The 22,444-nt window shown below is 51.1% G+C and overlaps 1 protein-coding gene across 4 annotated transcripts in view; it reads right to left on the bottom strand.

Annotated features, from left to right (window-relative positions):
• The window catches only part of B3GNTL1 (UDP-GlcNAc:betaGal beta-1,3-N-acetylglucosaminyltransferase like 1), a 50,965-nt gene that overhangs the window by 12,802 nt on the left and 15,719 nt on the right, over window positions 1-22,444 (bottom strand). For all 4 annotated transcript variants that reach the window (XR_004421331.1, XM_033090602.1, XM_033090603.1 and 1 more), the window contains 3 exons: window positions 21,008-21,103; window positions 7,429-7,524; window positions 4,732-4,856 (listed from right to left, as the gene is read on the bottom strand). Coding sequence is in view for 3 of the 4 variants with exons in the window: in XM_033090602.1 (XP_032946493.1) it covers window positions 4,732-4,856; window positions 7,429-7,524; window positions 21,008-21,103 (317 nt within the window). In the remaining variant the exon portion in view is untranslated. The remainder of the gene's footprint in view (window positions 1-4,731; window positions 4,857-7,428; window positions 7,525-21,007; window positions 21,104-22,444) is intronic.

Consider the following 22,444-nt stretch of genomic DNA (forward strand, 5'->3'; position numbering starts at 1 on the left):
CTGTTTAGAGAGGCACTGCACGGAGTAAAGGTATAAAGAAATGGAGGGAACACTGACCGCCAGGCTCAGGACCCACCGTGCTGACTGGGGCTGCGAGGGGACAGCAGGCTTACGGGGCGGGAAACGGCTCACTTCACAGACATCACTCCTTTCTGCCTTTCGGATGTCTGAAGTGTTTCAGTTAAACGTCAGTGCTGACGGCTCTTAACGTAAAATAACAAGGACACGCCTCCAGTGCAGGGCGTTGAGAGTCTGAGGGAATCCAGCTCCGACCAGCCCGCTGCTCGCATGTTTCCCACTCACAGCTCCAAGACTTTAATCCGACACAAACTAACATGAGGTCACTTCTTTCGTGCTGTGGGTGGCAGAGCTCATGCTGCAAACAGGGAAGAGAGGCCTCAACATCAAAGACAGGCTTCCCGTGCAAACAGGATGAGGACAACGAGGCCTCGGACCGGCTGCCCGGGCCCCCACAGACGGCAGGCACCCGCCACACCCCAGGCCACCACCCGTCGCCCGGAAAGATCCTTCACTTGAACTCCCCAGGACGCCAGGGACATACGCAGGTGAAGCTTCAGGACTAGATGGAAGAGATTTCAGCTCGTGCCCAGCCAACTCACCCCCATTTCCAGCTCCATTTATGGTGGGGAGGAGTTCCCTGAAGAAACGCTCGTCAGGTATGTGAAATTTTTAAAGAAGGTGTAATTTACGCAGGATCTGAAGTGTATGTACGGGTCGGGGGTTACGACTAACACCTACCCACGAGACCCACCCCCCACGAGCTGCATTTCCATCACCCCAAGAAGTCCCCATGTGCCCCGTTCCCGAGAAAACCACCATGACCCACCTGCCAGAGAACTTTGTGTAAGCAGCACCCCCGGATGCGTGATTCTGTGTCTGGCTTCTTACCATCCACAGGTTTGGGACATTAACCCACGTTCTTGCGCGTCGGGAGTCTTTTTTCTTTAATGCTGAGCAGTCCGTTACTGCAGAACGTGTTTTTTCATTCACCTGCTGATGGACATCTGGGTTGTTCCCAGTTCTTAGCATTCATAACAATTGGGCAACATTTTCATTTCTCTCGAATACACACGTAGACATGGAGTGGCTGGGTGACAGGGCAGATCTCAATTTAATTAATAAGAAAATGCCCAGTTTTCCAAGGAGGGCTACACTTCCAGGCCTGAGAACAGCCCGACGTCCCGGCTGTCCCTCGTCCCTGTCACCACCTGGAATTTCCACATGTTCATTTGAACCTGTAGTGAGTGTGCAGTGGGTTTATTCTGCATTCCTCTGACGGTAACGACACTTTTCCATGGGCTCACTGACCATTTGGACATTATTGCTTTGTGAACTGTGTCCGTTGGAAGTATTTTGCCCATTTTTATTAGATTTCATTTTTATTACTGTGTGGTGAGTGTGAACATCTTCTCCTAGTTCATGGTTAGCCGATTCAGTTTCCTAATGGTGTCTTTTTATGAGCAAAAGTTTTTAATTTTGATGAAGTCCAGTTTATCAGTTTTTAAATGGTTAATGATTCTGGTGTTTTCTGTATTAAATGTTTGCCTATCCCAAAGTTGTGAAGGTATTCCCTGATGTTTTCTTCCAGAAGCTTTATATTTTAGCTGCTTCTATATTTATATCTAAGATCCATCTAGAATTAATTTTTCTATATAGTGTGAGATTCTTTTTCTTTCCTTATGGATATGAAGTTTTTTCCATTTGTTGAAAATATTTTCCTTTTCCCATTGAGTGCCTTTGGAGTCTTTGTTGAAAATCAATTAATTGTATCATTGTGAGTCTATTTCTGGATTCTCTGTTGCTTCATTGATCAGTTTGCCTATCTTTATGCTACCACTTACATTTTCATGGTTGTTGTAGCGTCAGAGTACCTCTTAAAGTGGGGCTGTGAGTCCTCAAATTTTGTTCACTTCAAGGTTGTTTGGGCCACCCTGAATCCCTTGATTTTTCCCTGTGATTTTTAGAATCCGATTGTTGATATCTACAAAGAAGCCAGCTGAGACTTTTACTGGGATTGTACTGAATCTACAATCTGCAGAAACCTGGTATTAATCCGGAGTCTTCCAAACCATGAATGCGGTATGTCTCACCATCTAACTACAGGCTTTTTGTTAATTTCCCTTATCAATTTTATGTAGTTTTTAGATATATGCATATCTTGCTAAAGTTACTCCTTAATCATTTAGTTTTGATGCCATTGTACATTTTTTAAACTGCATTTTTAATTGTTCATTGAAAGTGTGTGTATGTGTGTGTGTCTCTATCTTGAACTTGTGTCCTGGAAAACTTGCTAAATTACTAGTTCTGATTTCCTAGGAAACACAATCATGCCAGCTACAAATAATGAGTTTTACTTCCCCTTTCTAAGGCTTTTTATTGTATTGCACTGATCCTCCATTACAATGTTGGCTAGAAGTAGTGAGATCTTGCTGTCTCCTGATCTTAGGAAGGAAAACTTTCAGTCTTTAATAAGTAAGAGGTTAGTTGTAGGTTTGTGTAGATATTATCAGATTGAGAAAGGTTCCTTCTGTTTCTAGTTTGCTGAGATTTTTTTTAAATCATGAATGGGTAAGGAATTTTGTCAAATCCTTTCCTGTATCTACTGGGTTAATCATGTGATTTTTTTGGTCCTTTATTCTGTTCGTGCAGTAAATCATACTACTTGATTTTTGAATGTTAAATCAGACTTGTATTATCTTTTCATATATACTTCTGAATTTTACTTGGTAATATTTTGTGAATGACTTTTGCATTGATTTTCATAAGAGACACTGGGCTATAATTTTATTTTCTTGTAATGTTCTTGTAGCATTTTGGTATCAGAGCCATGCTAGTCTTGTGGGGTGAGTTAGAGCTCCCTCCCAACACCCAATAGATCATTCTCCTTTTCTATTTTCTTAAAGAATTTATGTAAGATTGGTATTTTTTCCTTAAATCTTTGATAGAATACAGTAAAGCCATCTGACTTGGCTTCTCTTTTTGGAAAGTTTTAGAATTATAAATCTAATTTTTAATTATTTATACTGTAAATATCTGTTGGCTCTGTAATGATGTTCTCTCTTTCATTCAAAATATATTGGTAATAGGTATTTTCTTTTAAAACTCAATCTTGCTAGATAGATGTCTGTCAATTTTATTTTACTTCAAGGTCAGTCGATTTTATTGTATTTCAAGCTGTCAATTCTTGGTTTTGCTGATTTTTTTGTATTGACTGTCCATTTTCAATTTCATCATCTGCTGTTCGTTTCTTTCCTTCTATTTACTTTGAGTTTACTTTGCCACTACTTTAATAACTTTTAAAGGTGGAGACTTAGATAATTGCTTAGTTTCTTCTTTTATAATATAAGCTTTTAAAGCCATAAAAATTTACTATAAACTCTGTTTTAACTAAATTCCACAAATTTTGACATAATCATTTTAATTTTCACCAAACTGAAATTTTTCCAATGTCCTTTCTGATTTTTTCCCCTTAGTTGCTAGTTTTCAAATACTTTGGATTTTCAAGATGGCTTAATAACTTCTAATTCAATTCTGTGTGGACATAAAACGTATCCTGTATGACTGCAATCATCTCAATTTTACTCAGATTTGTTTATTGGTCCAAATGATCGTATGTTGTACTTTAAAAGAATGAGTATTCTGCCGCTGAGTGGAGTGTTCCGTAAATGTCAATTAGGTCAAGTTGGTTAATAGAGCTGTTCATATCTTCTGCATCCTTACAGATTTCCCACCTATTTCTTCTATCAGTTACCAAAATAGGAGTGTTAAAATCTCCAACCATCATTGTGGATTTCTCTGTTTCTCCCTTTATTTCTGTCAGTTTTTGCTTCATGTATTTTGAAACTCTGTGACTTGGGAAATACACATTTCCGATTGTTATGTCCTCCTGTGAAAGGACCTATTCCCCAGGAGTGCACTTCATACTTGTACTGAGTCCGGTTCATGACAACAAATTCCCAAACAATGGTGCTCTGCTAAAGCTCTCACAGTTCAGATTTAACAACACAAGAGAAATCAAGTTCTTTTGCTTAAAGCTAGAAGACAAAAAAGCTAAGTTTTCGTGTTGAACAGCACATATGCGAGAGCTGGAGGCCCCCCCAAGTCAAGATGAACGCTGCGATCTGGGGCCCCCACATACAAAGTGGCTTCACACCCACTGTGACAGCGGATATCACCCCCTCGGTGTAAGTGCATATCCGACCTCCCAGGAGAGAGAAGTCCCAGTCAAGAAGCCACAACCTTCCGACAAGTCTCTCACCCTCCAGGGAAAGAAGAGTCACCTCCACTTCCAGAGTCGGGGGTGCATGTGCCTGCCTCGAGCTCTTGACATTCAGACTCTCCTGGCAACAGGCCTGTTTGAAGGCCCCTTTCTTCCCTTCCCCAAAAGGGAACAGCGTCATGATGGTGAGGAATCACACTTGCGATTGTGAGAAAAATGAAACCGCACACAGACGTGCACACAAACGCAACACGGCTCAAAGTAAAGCAATGAAGATGCACCCCTTCTTTTTCTCCTGCTCGCTGCATTTTCCGCACCTTCACCCGGTCCTCAGCAGCCAGCCTGGGGTGGCTCACCACTGTCTAGTCAGCTGTCCCCCGGGAGGGACACCCAGCCCTCACTTTAACCCACATCAGACCCAGCCGGTGGCCCGTGTCACCGCCCCGCCCGCCTGGGCCCCACCCATGGCCCCCGGGCCCCACCCCACGTACTCCAGGATGGCCTGTGTGGCCGAACCAGGCCGGAAGCGGTACAGCAGCAGGCTCTGGTCCACGCGGACAACCCCGCCGCCCCTGCGCAGGTGGTCATAGAAGAACAGCAGGTCCTCGGGTACGCCCTGCGGATGAGAGACAACACGTTGCATCTAACACTTTTGCGAGAGCGCGCATCCAGGCGGCTGGACACTGGGTCCTGCCTGGGGTCCCACGCTGCGCGGCCCGGGACCCCAGCTGCCCCAGCATGCGGACGTCACCGGGCAGGAGCGCCCCCACGGAGCTGCTTTAGGACAAGAGGTGCTGGAGGAGAAGAGAGGTGGCGGCTGGGCCAGAGGGGGGACGAAGCCCCCAGCGTCACCCCGCTCACGCCTCCAGCTTGAACCCCAAAGGCTGACAGCCGTGTGGCCGAAGGGAGCAGCGGGGATTCTCAGCGGGCTTTCCTGCCCTGAGGGAACGCAGGCCCCTCCCCCAGTCTGCACAAGTCGAGGAAGGGGCAGCCCCCCCTCCACTCACAGTTGCCAGGTCAGGGCTCACCCCAGAGCCCGAGCGTGGAAGCCTACAGCCACCCTGCCGGACTCAGCTGGGGGTGGAGGTCTGGCGGACCTCAGTGCTGACTGGGGACGTGAGCCGGCTCCCCTCTGTTTTTTAAATTCGGCAGTCAGGTGAGTCAGGACCCACCTCTGCGTTCTCAGCAGGTCACCAAAGGTGTATCAGCCAGTGGAGCCCAGTGACGGCCAGGGACATCGCCAGGACACACCGCACCAGGCGAGGCATGGCCAAACTGACTGTTCCCAGTGAAGCCCACAGCACTTAACCTCAGCCTATCCGAGGCCTCCAGGTGCCTAGAGGGGGCGGCTCAGCTGGCCTCTGAGGTCTCGGCGTGCAAACACAACCCGGTGGCTGTCACCTTCAGGGAAGACGGGCCCCTCGGACACCTCCTTGCCAGCTCCTTGGGCCAAGTGTGTCCTCAGTTTGGGCCCGTGTGCACCGGCCTCAGTGGGGTCAGTGACACCCCAGCACGCCTAGTCTGCCTGCGGCTGCCCAGGCCAAACAAGGATGGAAGGCCAGTCTTACTGCTCTGCTATCCAGGACAGAATTTGGGACGAGCAGAACCAGTGCCAGTGAGGGGAAATCCCAGAGTACAGACACCAAAGATGGGGGAAAATACCCCCCAGCAAATGTCTGACAGACAACAATTCAGCGCTAAGACGTCCATCTGCGGAAACCTGGGAAAGGACTGCACACTTCATAACATCACACAGCCAATCAGCACGCGAGACACTGCTCCCCATTATTAGTTATCCAGAAATGCAAACCAACACGACGAGAAACCACAGGCTCCGACCAGGTGGATGGGACAAGCAGGCCCGACACCAGCTGCCAGTGGGAGTCTGAGCCACAGCAGCTCACATGGGGGTACGGGACACCCACCCCAGGGCACCGTGTACCCCTCTCTCTCACACAGCAAGTCAGGCCCAGGTGTCTTTCCAGCAGGTACAACAGCAATCTGCAAATGGCACTGGGGGGCAGTCTTTCTGAGTGCTTGCAGTAGCCATGACGTGCTGTCCCCACCCACGCCAGACATGCCTTGCGGAGCCATGTTCTGAACAACGAAATGCCATTTTGGTTACTTGTCGTGTTTAAGGGCCTGAAGTGGTTGCCTACAGGGACATCCAAATTCCTTGGCCTGGCAGCTGGATGTCATCCTGCCCTCCCCCTCGGCACCACTGTCACCTGCTGCTGTGGTCCCATGCCCTCCTCTCCACAGCTAAGAACTGCAGCCTCTCGGAGGAAGTTACGAGGCCCGAAGCCGGAAAGACCATGGCCAAGGTCCTGGGGCCGACGGTGGAGTCCAGGCCTGAGTCACTGCCCTCACTTATGGTCTGGGGGTCTCCTGGTCCCAGACCCTCTACCAGCCTCTGTAGTCCAGGCTCCCTCCTTCCCCGCCCAGCAGTGCAGGTTGCGGAAATCCAAGGTCAAATGGGGAAAACCTGTGGGGCCTTAACACACCTGGTCCACGCCATCCCGCCGTGAAGACCAGACCCCACGTTCTGAAAGCCAGTTTCAGGGGGGGTTAGGGACAACACACTAAATAACTAAGATTTACTTCTCAGTTGGGTGTGGGAGCCTCAACTCTACGACTGTCTGGGGAGGGAAGAGTGAGCAGGTCAGCGGCCAGGTCTCTGATTCTGAGCCAGAGGCTGAAACCAGGGCGGGCGGAGTGCCAGTAGGTGAGCACCCGCCCTTCCCACCCCTGCACGAGAGGGTACAGGGAGGGACGAGGCCCAGTTTGAACACAGCAGGCAGGGGCCGCCTCCCACAGGCAGAGGACAGTGGCCCCTCTGCCACCATCCACAGCCTAAGCTTTCCCACAAACAGCTCTTAAACCAGGATGAGGTAACCTGGGGCCTGGGCCAGGGCAGGTGTGAGTCAGGCGCAGGTGCCTCAGGCACCCGCAGCCTTCACACACAAATCCCTTGCTTTTGGCAAAACAAACGTGGGCCCTGGCCCAGCTGCTCCAGGAACGGTGGGCACAGCCGGCAGGAGGAGGGCTGGGGAGGCAGCTTCCTAATCCCTGGGCCCCCAACTGGATCATGGCACCCACCACGGGCAGGGGAAGGTGTGGGGGACCCACTCCCAGCAATGAGGGCGCCTCCCCCAACCCCAGAGACTCCACAGGGGACCAACACTTACGCGCCCTCCCTCGTCGAACGGGCCGACATGAGAAAACCACGCGCGAGAGCAGAACCACGTGGGCATGACCACAGTCGGGCCGTGGGATGTGAAAACCTGGAAGCAGTAAACAGGGCAGAGTTAAAAGAGAACAACAGCTTGTCACAAACACCCTACAATTTATTTCCCACAAAGTGTCATGCAGAAGGTGACAAACTACTTTGAGTGTCCCTTCTCTGTAGGTGCAAGGGTTGAAGGGACTTTCCTGCCAGATCAATGGCGTCCAGCCTCCCCAGGCACAGAGGCAGAGGGACAGGGCCCATGGACATCAGCCGAGGAACGCAGCCCGACCCCAGGCCTTATTCCCGGCTAATGCTCACTGGCTGTTTTAAGGAGCTTCTCCCTGCTTCTGAGTGATGGTGGAGCTGGGTGACAATCAAAGGAAACAAGCTGCTTTTGATTGTGAGAAAAAGAAACTTAAACAGCACAAAACGATTAGATGATTAGATATAATAGTTTAGATGAAATGGGCAAATTCCTAGAAAGAAACAAACCATGGAACTGACTCAAGAAGAATCAGACAATCTGAATGGATCTATAGCAAGTAAGAGAATGAAAGCGTAGTAAATAAACTCCTGAAAGAAAAGCCCAGGACAAGGTGGCTTCACCTGTCTTAGCGCCAATCCTTCACAAGCTCTTCCAGAAAACAGAAAAAGAGGGAACACTTCCGAACTCATTCAACAAAGCCAGCATTTTCTTGATACCTAAGCCAGTCAAAAATATCACAAGGAAACGACATACCACTATCCCTTATGAATACAGTTGCAAAAATCTTCAACAAAATACTAGCAAACAGTCCATCATCATAGAAAAAGATTCTACACTAGACCCAAATGGGCCCTTCCCAGAAATGGAAGGTTGGTTCAACACATGACAAAAGATGGAGGTAAAATGCCATTTAAGAGAACGAAGGGTGGAAGTTACATGATCATCTCAACAGACGCAGAAAAAGCATCTGACAAAATCCAACACCTTTTCCTGATAAAACTAGTCACCACAAGAGCAGATGGGAACCTCCTTAACCTGAGAAAGGGCATTTAGCAAAACCCCACAGCTGACATACTGAAAACGGTGAAATGAGGAGGAACAAGACGAGAATGTCTGCTTTCACCACTTCTGTTCAACACTGTGCTTGAAGTGCTAGACAGAGCAGTTAGGAAAGAAAATAAGTAAACAGCACTTTATTTCTAGTTTGGAAAGGAAGAAGGAAAATTGTATTTACAGATGACACAATCGTATGAGTATAAAACCCTAAACACACACACACACACTTTCTGTGCTAACAGAGTTCAGTGAAGGTGCAGGATATAAGATCCACATACAAAACTCAATTGTTTCTATACACTAGCAATAAGCAATCCAAAAATGAAATTAGGAAAGGTTTCATTTACAATAGCATCAAAAAACATTCAGGAATATATTTAACAAAAAAGTGCAAGACTTAGTTATATACGCTGAAAATTTCAAAACATCCTGGAAAGAAATTAAAGACATAAAGAAATGGAAAAACATCCCATTTTCATGAACTGAAAGACTGAATACTGTTAAGATGGCGATGCTCCCCAATTGATCTGCAAATTCAACCAGAATTCCAGCTGCCTTTTTCCCCCAGAAAATGATAAACTGATCCTATAGTTCATATGGAAATGCAAAGGACCCAGATCGCCAAAACCACGTTGAAAAAGAACAAAGCTGGAGACTCACACTTAACCAATTTCAAAACTGACTGCAAAGCTACATCATCAAAACTGGCACCAACAGAGGAAAGACCCAGGTGTCAATGGAACAGAACTGAGGGTCCAAAATAAACCCACACGGTTCTGTCCCAATGACTTTCAGAAGGATGTCGAGACAGTTTGGTGCTGGGGCAGCTGAACGTCCACATGCCAACGACTTTATATCTGTAGTCTGCAGATACCAGTGCAAAGGAGTCAACGGCCTACATCAGCTCAAACTATCAGACTCTCGGGAAGACACAGGTGTAAATCTCAGGACCCAGGATCAGGCCACAGTTTCCTTGATAGGACACCAAAAGCAGGAGCAACCAAAGGAAAAAAGAGGTAACTTGGTCTTCATGAAAATTCAAAAGTCTTTGCTTCAAAGGACACGATCAAGAAAGTAGAGACAGCCTTCCCCAGAATCGGCTGAGTGTCAGGCCCATGGTGGGTGGACCCCACGAGCTCTTCTCCCTGAACTGCCCAGGGTCTTGGGGGACCAAGGCAGGAGGGAGAGCTGTGCTGCCTGGGCCCAGGGAACGAGGGCAGCAAGCAGTTCTGGAAACCTGCCTGATACAGCACAGCATCCCTCTGAAAATGTGGAATGATGGTGCCAATCAAAGGGGACCGAGGAAAGGCAGCTGCCCGGGAGCTCTGAGTCCTTCTGTGGTACCTACCACCCAGCGTCCCCAGAGATGTGTGGCATTGCCACCAGCCTGCCAACAAACATCACGCTCTGTGAGACATGAGCGGCTGAGCTGAACCCAAGAGACAGCCCCGACCAGGAGCGGCGCCAGACCGACAGCGGACCCCCTGCTTCCACGCGTAGCGTGGTGTGACGTGTACACAGCTCACTAGCCCTGCAGTGAGGGCAGGAAGCCAAGGGCAGAAAGGTGGTGTCAATATGTATCTTCTCAGAAAGTGTTATATATTGTCATCTTTTCCCAAAGACTTCTATTTCATTTTGGTTGGTTTTTTTTCCCTATAGAGAAAAACTGTGACTCTGCTACTCCAACATGTTAAATAAAGACCTTCTTTAAAATCCTAATAAATCCCCACCCATGGCGTGCCTGGCAACATGTTCCCAGGAGGCCACATGTATGCACAGCGGCACTGGAGCCCTGGGGCATCTGGAAGGGTGAGAACACAACCCAAAATGACACCCATAGAAAAGTCATAGAATTTCAAGGGAACCAAAATAGCCAACACAATCTTAAAAAAAACAAGCAGAGGGTTGAAGGACTCACATTTCCCATGACATAAGTTGCAAAACCGACTACAAAGCTACAGGAATTAAAACAGTGCGATTCTGGCAGAGACAAAGACCAACAGAACAGAAGAGAAGGCCCAGAAATCCCAAAATCCAACTGCACATGGTTGGCTGATTTTCAACAAGGGGCCAAGACCACCCAATGGGGGAAGGACGTCTTTCGAACAAACGGTGCCAAGAACACTGCACTCTGCACACAAAGTGTGAAGGTGGACCCTCACGTCACACCAAATATGAACATTAACACGGATTACAGATCCGAATGTCAGAACTGAAACTATAAAACTCTTGGAAGGAAACATTTTGTGACTTTGGATCAGGCCATGGTTTCTTAGATATGACACCATAGCACGAGCAATTAAAAACTTTTGTAATTCAAAGTACACCACGAAGAGAGCGACAAGATGCCTCAAAGGAGGAGAGAAAATACTTTGAATCCACATATCTGATAAGGGTCTAGTATCCAGAATATATAAAGAGCTCCTAGAATTCAACAAAAAGACAAATAAGCCAGTTTTTAATGGGCAAAGGACTTGAATCCACACTTCCCAAAGACGACGTACAAATGGCCAATAGGACCTAAAGAGGCTCCACATCACCAACAGTTGGGGAAACGCACCTGTCACACCCATTAGAATGGCCACTATAAAAACCAAACAGACCCCGGAAATCCTAAGTGTTGACAAGGACGTGGAAACACTGGAGCCTCCTCAGCAGTGGCTGGTGGGAATATCAGGTGTCCCGCTGCATGGAAACAGCCTGGCAGCCCCTCAGAAAGTTAAGCATCAAGTTACTGAATGACCCGCAGAGCCACTCCCAGAACAAAAGGAGGGGACACAGATAGACAAGGAGGTGGCACTCACAGCAGCATCCTTCACAATGACCAACAAGTGGCGGTCACCCAGTGTCCACAAACTAGGAGAGGAAAACAGGACGTGGCATAAACAGTAGGCACACACAATGGAAAATGGTTCCACCAGGAAAAGGAATGAGATTCTGACACATTACAGCGTGGAGGAACTCTGAAAATATATGCCACGTGAAGAGGTCAAACAAAAAGGACAAAAACTGTGTGATGCCACTTACATGGAATTTGTAGACAACACAAAGCCACTGATGCAGAAAGCCCAGGGGCTGGGAAGGGAGGGTGGGAGCTGCTGTTTAAGGGCGTCTCTAGTAGGGAAGACGGAGGCTCTGGGACTGGCCGTGGTGAGGGCTGCACACAGTGTGACTGGATCGGTGAATTATTCAACATCTGAAACGGTCCACTTTATTACGCAGAGTTTACGACAAAGAAAACATTTTTTAAGAGAGAGAAAAGGAGATGTGACCACAGAAGCAGAGGTCAGAGTGATACAGCCAGAAGCCAAGGGACAGGACCTCCAGAAACTGCAAAGGCAGGGACAGGTCTCCCCTGGGGCCTCCAGGAGGAGCCAGACCTGCGATACCCTGGTGTGGGCCCCGTGAGATGGGTCAGACCGGTGACCTCAGAACTGGAAGAAGATAAAGAAGGACCACACGCTGCAGGACTCCACATAGTGGGGGAAGCATTTCTGAGCCGCAGGCCGTCTGGACGCCTGGCCCTCAGGGAGGAAGTGCCGGAGAGTTAACAAGGACACGTGTGCTGGCCTGGCCTGATGCCTGGTTTCTTTAGGTTTCTCTGCGAAGCTTGCGAGGCTTGTGTGAGGGTTGCAAAGCCACAACACACAGGCAAGAAGGGGACCTGAGGATCACCAGGCAGGACTGACTCAGGGACGACCAGACCTGCTTTGTGCTTAGCAGGGTGGGGGCCTGGGAGGGACACCCCCGCTCCTACTGGTGAGAGACGTGAAGGAAGCACAGAAAAGCTGCCAGCCCCTCGCCCAGGTGGGGGCATACACAGCCGGCACCCCCTAACATAAGCACTTCTCCACAGCCCTTGGTTGTCAGGAAGGGTAGTGGGAACAAAAGAAAAAAATAGAACAAAAAACAGCGAAGAGCACAGTTCGGGGCCCATTTCTTTTAGTCCCGTCAGAACAAGCCCGTTATTTTCAAAATCCTATGGACAAACTGGCTGGTCATGGTGGTTTCTTTCAAGCTTTCCTTTGGTCTTGCTTTCAGCAGCCCGTGGTACTTGTCAGAGCCTCCTGCCGCCTGCATCCAGGAGATTGCATCCCTTCCGAGCTTTGATACCCACCCGAAGGCTCAGATGTGGCTGAGGACGCCTGCTGCCCTGGATTCCAGCAACAGCCAAGAAGAACCAGTAGGAGGCTCTCCCCTTTTGTTTCAAGGGCCCAGACTGGCCCACAGCTGACTCTCCTGTAAACAGTTTATGTTTATTCTTCACTGCGTTGCGAACGGAAATGGCCATTGAACAACACACAGCACGTGCCCAAGCCAAGCCCGTTTCCTTCTGCAGGCAGAGCCGGGATCAGGAGGAGTGACACCTACTGGGGGGGGAGGCGCAGAGGCTTCACCTCACCTCCTGCGAGCACCGCCAGGCTGGCGGAGGAGAGCTGGCTCGCCCCCAGGTGATGTATGTCCTGTACTCCTGTACCCACTCGCACAGTACACGGCCGCCGCGGTTTTCTGTCCCACTGGGAGGGCCTCACACACCTGGGCACCTACTCAGAGCGCGGGAGCCCCCGGGCCTCACAGCTCGCGTTCGCCGAGTACATTTGGTTTTCCTTTAAAGGGTGTGAGTGTGTGGCAGGTGAGGGGTGGGAAGAGGTTATGCAATTGTAACATTTCAGAGAAGAGTTTCCGTGAGAAACATCTTCGTCTGCCTCATCAGGACGCCACTTGGAGGATCACAGACTGCAGCGCACTCAGTAATTCCCGAGGCCCAGGACAGACCAACCACTGGGACGCACTCCTGTCCCAACGGAGGGGAATGCAGCCGCCCAGTGCGCGGGTCCGGCTTCTTGGGAGGGACGGAAAGCCTCACAAGAACGTGGCCGCAGGCTCCGCCTTCCAGAAAGGCAAGATGTGAAGGCAAAGGTGAAAATAAGCAAGTGGGTGGAGCAGAGGCCCTAGTGCAGCGCTCGCCCCGCCCCGCGCCGCTGCCCAGCGCAGTGGACAGGCTGTCCCAGCAGCGGACCCGGTCCTGGTGTTTCGGGCTTTGTGGGCCACAGCAGAAGCTTTGCGGCACGGCACTCAGCCCCCGGGCAGTGAGGAGGCCATGGGCCTGGCGGTGTGTGCCAGCAAAACTTTATTTACAAAGCAGGCAGCACGACACCCCTGCGAGCCCCTACTCTGGCTCTAAGGAGTGGAGATTTGGCTTCCATTAAAATTAAAACTGCTTCTTTGACTACTTGAGCCTGGAGCAGGCCAGTGTCTCCCCTTCCTGCCTCCCCCACTGGTGGGGTCTCTGAGTAAACGGGGCACAAAGTGGCAGAGACAGCCCCCAACAAACTCAGAAATCTTGGAATTTTAAATTCCAAATGAAATAGACCCGAGAGGCATAACAGGCTCTCGCTGTGATTTTTTTACGTTCTTCTACGTCCAGGTAAAGTGCGAGTAACTGAGTCTGTTGCTCAGATGGCAACACTGAGAGGCCCAGCAGAGGGCGCTCCGGGCCGCGAGGAGCCGGCTATGCGCCCAGCTGCCCAAGCGAAGTTCAGGGTCACAGCCAGCCGCGCAGCCACGCCAAACGCACACACACGGCACCACGGCCCTCTGAGCAGCACCCTCTCCCTGGGGCCGCCCAGCGCAGGTCGCCCGAGGCCGGGTGCGGAGCGGGTCTTTATGGCCGGGCTGCGCCCTGCTCGTGGCCAAGGGCACCCTCTGCCCCGCGCAGGGGGACGCAAGGCACCGCGGCTCCCGCTCCCGCCTGCCGCCATCTAACCGCGCCAGGAGACCATGCTGGGGCTTTCTAATCCTTTTCATAAGATTTTTTTTTGTCTCCTCTTTTCACTCTCAAGTGTCCCCTCCCTCTTCTAGTTCTGCTGTGTCACCAACTGATAAATCAGATAACCCAGTTTCTTAGAATTTTGTCCAAAAGGAGGGGTTGCCAAGCGAGGCCTCACGAGCCCATGCTGCTTTCCTGGGGTCCAGAGAGTTTGGGGCTCGCTCATGTTTTCCACCAACAGAAAGTGCACTTTGCAAACAAATTCTATGTAGCTCATAAACGTTAAAAACCTATCCCAGTGTGCCTCAGGGCATATATAAAACAAACTGAACAGATTCCACAAGCTAGGGACAAACTTCGTCCTTAGTTCTCGAGAGAGGTCGTCAAGAACATATGGATACGGACAGACCCTTGTAAATGCTTTCAGTGCTGACAGGTAAGGAAAAGTAAGGTTTGTGAACTTTAAATGAGCTCAGTTCTTATTTAAAAAGGAGAAGCCCTTGTGTTAAAGAATAAGAAGCATTTCACAAAATTCACAGATCTCATTAGCCTTATCTTACCAGGAAGTGATATGAAATCTTAGAGAAAAAGAGCAAAGTTTATATGACTCATTTCCAGATTCCTGTGGTTTATTATCCTTACTTCTAAATTCTAATTTGTTGGAGGACTATCTTTAGACAGATAACAAATTGTCCAGTATTCTGATATTTTAACACCCACATAGCAACAAGAATAAACTTTGATGTGAAATCCTAAACCTGTGGCTTCTGGATCTACTACAGACAGATATGCATGTGAAGCTCCCTTTCTCATAGTGTTTTAGAGAAAGTTGTGAGTAACCACTCTTCTAACAGGCTAAAAGTTGATATGGTAGTTTCTATGGATCCACACCACACGTACTGCTTTATCATACTCTTCAATGAGAAAAGGAAGAGAAATAGTACAGTATAATCCGTTCTAACTATGTGAGATTTTAAATGTCATGCATGCTGATTGATTAGAATTAGGTAAAAACCAGTGAGCTTGCTTGCAGCCACCTTTTCAGGAAAAGGCACTGGCGAGATAAATGCATATATGGAATTTAATTTTTTTACCCAAGCCATGCGGTTCTAACATCGTGCTGTCGACGCTGCGGATGGAGGGGAGAAGCTCTCGCAGACCCGCAGGGACCCACTGAGTGACAGCAAGAGGGGGTGTCACCTGTGCGCCAGGGGCCAGCTCCTGCAGGCAGGCAGGAGAGAGCCACTGTGAGCAAAGTCAATCAGACACCGTCTTCTAAATAGGCCAGAAGCCACCTTACTTAGTTTTGTTAAATATCTTCAGATGAGTGTGTCACAGAACACTCTGCCCTGAAGGGTCTGGGTGTTGTGGTTGACCCCTTGCATTTTACGGAAAAACAGCGTCAGAGGTCACGCAGCTGACAGAAGGCCCCGCGGCCAGCCCACCACACCCACTCCAGTATGGACGGGAGGGGCCAGTCGGGGTGAAGCCACCAGAGCTTTCTTCCCAGGTCCACCAGTGACCTGCAGTGTGACAGCTGCACGAGGGAGGAGCCTGCTCGGGTGGGACAGCGGAATGAAGACGATCCGTCACCCGGAAGTCCCAGGGGCCGGGCAGGTGACATGTGCAAGGTGCCTGGCTTGTCTCCCGTCCTGGCCCCACGCGGAAGCAGCGGCAGGAGCCCCCACACTTGTAAACCATCCAGGATAAAGGAGGAAATCTCAGGGAAATGACACACACTGAAGTGAACGGAAATGAAAACACTTAAAACCTGTGTGATGCGGCTCAAGTGTAAAGCAAGTTCAGAGCACCGAATGCTTAGATTAGAAAAGCCAAGGCTCAAAGCAAAACCTCGGCTCCTGCCATAGAAAACTGGCAAAAAAAGGAGCAAAATAAACCCAAAGCAAGCAGAAGGAAGAATAAAGCAGAAATGAATGAAGTTGGAAACAGAGAAAATTAAACAAACCAAAAGCCGGTTCTTTGAAAAGTTCAATAAAATTGACAAACCTCTAGCAAGACTAATTTTTAAAAGGGAGAAGACCCAAATCACTGCTATCAGAAGTGAGGGAATATTACTACAGACACACAGACACTAAAAGGAACTTAAAGAATACCGTCAAATAACCCTAAACACAAAAACTTGACAATTGAGATGAAATGGATCAACTCCTCAAAAATCACTAACTACCCAACTTGACTGAGATGAGACAGAATCAGAATATCTTCCTATATGTTCACAATGAACAAACAGAAACCAAAACCAAAACACAACACATATAATTGCTCCAAAAGATGCTAAAAATTACAAAATGCTAATGACAAAATCAATTTAAAACATAATTTCAACAAATGGGGACAAAGCACTCTGTGGGTGGGAGGCCTCAGCGCGGGAAAGATGCCAGCTCGCCCCAGACTGGCCCTTGGGGGTCACACACTTCCTGTCACATCCCAGCTGGGTTCTGTGCAGAGGGACAGGCTGACTCTAAAATGTGCCCAAAAGGGTGTGGTACAACCAGGAACACGGGCCTTTGTCCCCACCTCCTGGCACAGAGCTCCGGAGACCCTTGGAATTTCCTGAGTGACAGCAGTGTCCGGTCATTCCTGAGGAGCCCCTACTGAGGTGACTCGGGTGGGCCCCTGGATTACCCTCAGGATGGGGCTGGTCACAAGAAAGACCAAGTGACCAGAGGTCTGGAAGTTTTAGCCCCAGCCACTGACCCCAGGAAGGGGAAGGAGCTGCAGATTAAATTCTATAAAAACGCGTGCACACCAAGAGGTGACAAGCTTCTGGGACAGTGAGCACACCCACACGCCAGGGGGAAGCACATGGGACAGAAGCTCCTGCACTTGGGACCCTCCAGGCCCCTCCCAGTGCGTCTTCATCTTCTGTTCACCTGCACTCTTTATCACGTCCGTCATAACAAGGGAGTGAAAAGAAGGAAACGTGCCTGAGTTCTGGGAGCCGCTCTAGCAAGTTAATCAGACCCCAGGAGGGGTCGTGGGAACCTCCCACCTAGAGCCAGTGGGTCAGAGGCACAGGTGCCGACGACGTGGACTTGCGATTGGCGCTGCAGGGGGTCCTGTGGGACTGAGCCCTTAACCTGTCTCCAGCTGGGGTGTCAGGGCTGTTAGACTGTAGGACACCGGCCAGTGTCTACTCAGAAATGGAGAACTGCTTAGTTGGAAAAAACATATCTAGGAAGAATAACTGAAAATAATTCTGAAAAAGAAGAATGAGGTTGGAGAAATCACACTGCCTGATTTTGAACTTACCCTGCAGCTACAGCAGGTAAGTGGTGTCACAAAGTGACAGACACACAGACCAATGGGACAGAACTGAGTCCAGAAACCGGCCCACACAAGCATGGCCAACCAACTTCTGACAAAGGCCCTGAAGCCTGCCTGTGGATCTACAGAGGAAGTAGTATTCTCAACAAAAACAATGCGAAGACATTTGGACATGTGCAGAGAAAACAAACCTTGACTTAAAAATCAACTTAAAATGACCCACAACTCTCAATGTAAACGGTAAAACTGAAACTTTTAGGAAAAAATCATTGTGGCCTACAGGTAGCTGAAGCATTCTAAGACGCCGATCCAAGGCACAACCCAGTAAAAAGAATTCATCAGCTGGAATGCATCAAAATTAAAAACGTTGGCTCTGGGAAAGACTCCGTTAAGTGGATGGAGAAAAGCCACAGTTGGAAACTCTCGTCCTGGAGCTCCTTCCTGAAGGAGCAAGTCAGGGAGCCCGGTTTAGCAAAGCGCTGTCTTAGGTAAACTCCCACTCTAGAATTCTGCTTGTGGAGATGATTTCACTCCTTGACACGCTGGAATAAACTGAGTGTGTGTGAGAGGCGGGCTTTGCATCTTTCTTACCTACACTCACGCCGACCTGTTCAGCGCTGTGGGGACAGGACAGAAAGTGAGTGACAGCCACGCTGTGGACCGCACAGGGCACGAGAAGTGGTGGGGGTGCAGTTAGAGAGCAGCTCTGCCTGGCGCAGCCGTGTCCACTCCACTGTGTCCGGGTGGGGCCCAGACGGGCAGGAGGCCCAGATTGGGGGCCCCCGGGGGCTGAGAAGGAGCCAAGGAGGGTGTGCAAGTGCAGAGGACTGGACTGTGTCCCCCCAAATTATGCAGCAGCCCCACCCCCACTGGGGCCTGTAGGGAGGCATCCAGGCTACATGAGGTCACAGTGAGGCCCTGATCCAGGGGGCTGCTGTCCTCCCGAGAAAAGGGACAGATCCGGGCGTGAACGCAGAGGAAGGGCCATCTGCAAGCCACGGAGAGACTCAGGAGAGGCCAGCCCTGTTGGCACCGTGGCCGTGGACGTCCAGCCTCCGGGACTGTGAGGAGTGAATGTCTGTCTACCTGTAACGGCAGCACGAGCAGGCTGACACCCAGAGGGGGATGTGGAGAACAAGGCCGGGGGCCGGGAAAGGGGTGCACTACACACCCTTCTGCCTACCTGCCCTCCTGTGGTCCGCTAGTACACGCAGAGCAGACAGGCCACTCAGGCAGCCAGAGCCCTCTGAGGGTCAGCCTCAGAGGCAGGGAGGGGGTCTGGCCTGGCCTCTCCCTGGTCCCCACGGATTCAGGAGATGCAGGCCCCTTGGGAATAGCTCCTCACTGAAGGCGGAAAGTGGGCACCGCCTACACCAGGTGCGTCTCCAGGGTGGCACCTGCCCCAGGCCATGTGTGCAACTGGCACGGGGCTAACCTGATAGCACCTGATCTAACTCTACCCCCTGAGACCGACTCAGACATTCAAGTAGACACACCGAACCCCAAGGTGAGCCATGCTGCTCACAGCTCCCAACTGTGATGGCGCAGACACAACAGACCCCCCACTAAAGCAGCAGTGGCTTCCGCAGCAGTACCAGTGAGAAATGGCTCAGGGAAGGCACATCTTCTCAGTTTTCTGGAGAACCGTCAGACTGTACCTTCCCCTAACTTGCTGAAGAAAAACCCTATTGCAGAGGCCTCCACCTCAGTCCCTTCTATGATGCTGGGTAACGCGGGCTTCCTGTAAGCCCTTGCCCAGCACTCGTACTTCTGGTTGAAACGGTGCTGCTCCATTTGCATGACACCCTCAGTGTCTAGTTCCACAGTCTGCATGAGTCACTTCCTACCAGCAAATCAAACATAGCTCAGAGGTCTCTCCTGGGGGTGGCTGCCCTCTCCTCACCGGGGACCAGGTGGGCCTTTCCAACGGCCCTTGTGCAAAGCCAAGCCCGCCACACACGGGACCGTGGCTGACTGTGGGCCAGAAGCTTCCCCCCTGCCTGTAAGAACCAGAAGGTGCCTGCTACCTCTCCACGGAGGCAGCTGTGGTTCTTTGTTCAGAAACACAGAAGAGAAACCAGCGGTGCGTGTCCATGCCAAGTGTCTGGTCACAAGCCCTCGGCTGGCCCTGTCTGCGGCTGAAGGAGCAGGAGAAGTGTGGCGGGGGGCGCAGTCCTGGTGCCCTCTCCACGTGTGACGAGAGCTCATGAGTCCCACTGCTGACACCTAAGTGCCACTGAGAGACACAAAGCAACATGCAATTCTGTGCCAGCCCTCAACAGCGTCCGAGTTGGGACCATGTCAGTGCTGGTTAGAAGCCGCGCTGAGTCCTTCCAGAACCTTCACAGCCCGGACAGGCCTCGTAGGGCTGACAGCCCCAGACAGCCCCGCTCTTCTCTCCAGCTGTGAAGCCACCAGACACTAACAAAGGTGACAGTGTCACAGGACCGGCAAACGCAAATGCAAACGCACGGTGTGTGAGAACCAGCATACTGGGGAAAGCTAGTGACACAGGTCTGGTGACAGAAGCAAAACCGGCGGCACCCAACAGGGAGGGGCACATGATTCCGGTCACCCAGGCATGTGACCTGACCCTGCGAGGGGATGCGAGGCCCAGACAGATGGACGGACGGAGCCCCCCAGGAGTTCAGTGACCGGACAAGCCCCACTGAGGAGCAGCTCTAACTTCAGGGGCTAATTGTCATCACAGCTCACTCCCCTGACCCAGCATTCAGTCTGTCAAACAGCAATTCCTGTACGGTAGGCTCACAGGAAGTGCAGCCACTGGCCTGCAGGGGCCTTGTCCTGGCTGGGCGTGGGGGCTGCTGTCCACTGCACCTGTGCTGGGGAGGTTTTGGGGAACAGCTCATCCTGGACACAGAGTCTGGAGATCGGCCATCCGCAGGGCAGCCAAGGCCTGGCTGGGTGAGAGGCAGACGGGGCAGACCTGGGCTCCAGCCGACCCCCAAGAGCTGAAGGTTGTTTTAGGCTCTGTTTTGGGGTGATCTGTTATGGAGCACTGTGCAGCTCCTGACGTGCTGGGGTGGTAGCTTATTTAAAGGCAGGTGGACGGAGAATGTTGTTTACCTGTTGTCCCTGTTACTCTTCTCAGGATGGGATCCACTCAGAGCACCTCCTCCTGCCATCTGCCCCACTGGGGTTTCCGGCCCATCGCAGCCCACACCTCCCTTCCAGCTCAGGGCCAGCCCCTGACCGCTGCTGGACAGCTCCGACCAGCCGGTGCCCCTCAGCCTCCCAGACCAGCCCTCCTCCAGCTGCAGGGTCCTGGGGATGGCCCCTGCCTGGACAGAAACTTAGCCTTTCCTGGACTCCTCCACAACCCGAGAGCTCCGCCCTGCACACCCAGTCCAGCCACCATCTGCCTGGAACCCCTTCCCTGGAGGCCGTGGCCACCCCACAGACCGGGGAGAAGAATACCTGGGTCAGGAGCTGATCGGGCGCCAGCTGGTTGATCCAACGTGTATACCGTTCAGTGGAGTTGGGCGGCTCTCTCCTCACTTGGCAGCCTATAATCTGCAAAACAGCAACAGCCAGACCTTAGAGAAGGAAGTCACTGTGAGTACATGTGTGCACACACCCGTATGTGTACCTGTCACCTGACGCAAGCTGCACGTCTGGGTCGTGTTCAAACTTCCTGGAGTGAGGGGAGGAGGGGCAGGCAGAGTTCTGCACGGTCCTGAGCGGTGCCTGTCTCAGCGGTGAGCAGTGAGCCTGCTCCCCACTGGGTTGAGAACTTGTCACATATACACCCTCCCCACCCCCAATGCATTCAAACTAAAATGACCAATGTGCAACTTCAAACACCAAGTGCCTCCCAGACACTCTTCCTGAACCTTAGCTCTGCGCCTCCAGGGCAGCAAATCAGAGCTGGCCACTTGTTGCCTCCTCTAGACTGACAAGCGTCGCAGTGCTCAGAGCTCACGACCCCGGCCATCTCTCTGTCCAGGCGCCAGGCAGCGCCCATGGCGCCACCCGATGGGCACCCCCCTGCCGTACCCACACCAGCTGCCAGAGGCTCCACACCAGCTGCCGTACCCGGTCCTTCAGCACCCACGCCCCCTGCCTCCTCCTCACTGTCCCACTGTCCTCTCTCCACACACCCGTCCCGTCCCCCGGCAGCACCTCGAATCTAGGGGGCCACCTGCACTTCTGCTGGAGGACCCGCTTGCAGGCTGTTCAGATGTCACTAAGACAGCTCAGAGGGAAAGTGTCCCTCAGACAGCCAGAGGTGGGGCTGGAAGGGGCTGGTCCCTGCAGCAACTATCAGGGGTCTTGCTCCTGCGTCACCAGCAGCCTCAGGCCACAGAGGCCGAGAACAGGGCCCTGACGCCCTTTAGGGCTGGGCGTGGCAGATGGGGGATATCTGCCCCTTGGGGAGCCCCCCATGAGGTTCTCACAGGCAGCCGGCTGTGGGTGTGACCTACTGTCTGGTCCCGTGAGTGTGCTGCCTCCACCTCACTGACCAACAAGGAAAGTCAGAGTGGTCTGTAAGTCCTGGGGGCAGTGTCCTTCCTAACAAAGTATGGCAGGCAGCCCCCAGTGTACAGAGCTGCCCTGTGTGGAGATTGTTTTGATTCAGTCACGCTAACGAGTTGCCAGGCATTTGCTTGCGTGTTTTCGTTGTTGAGCTTTTTTATTACACTCTTTTTGGAGAAAATGGTAGATTCACATGTAGAGAAGAAATAATTCAGAGATCCCGTGTACTCTTCACACGGCTTCTTTAACAGAATCATCTTGAAAACCAAGCGCTGGCTCCCTCGGGACTGAGCTCAGGGAACAGGGACCCTCAGATGCGTGCAGCCACGTCCACCCCTCCTTCACCAACGACCCGTTAGTCCAACGCTGTAACTGTGT

Source organism: Rhinolophus ferrumequinum, chromosome 21, assembly GCF_004115265.2.
Source record: "Rhinolophus ferrumequinum isolate MPI-CBG mRhiFer1 chromosome 21, mRhiFer1_v1.p, whole genome shotgun sequence".
NCBI lineage: Eukaryota > Metazoa > Chordata > Mammalia > Chiroptera > Rhinolophidae > Rhinolophus > Rhinolophus ferrumequinum.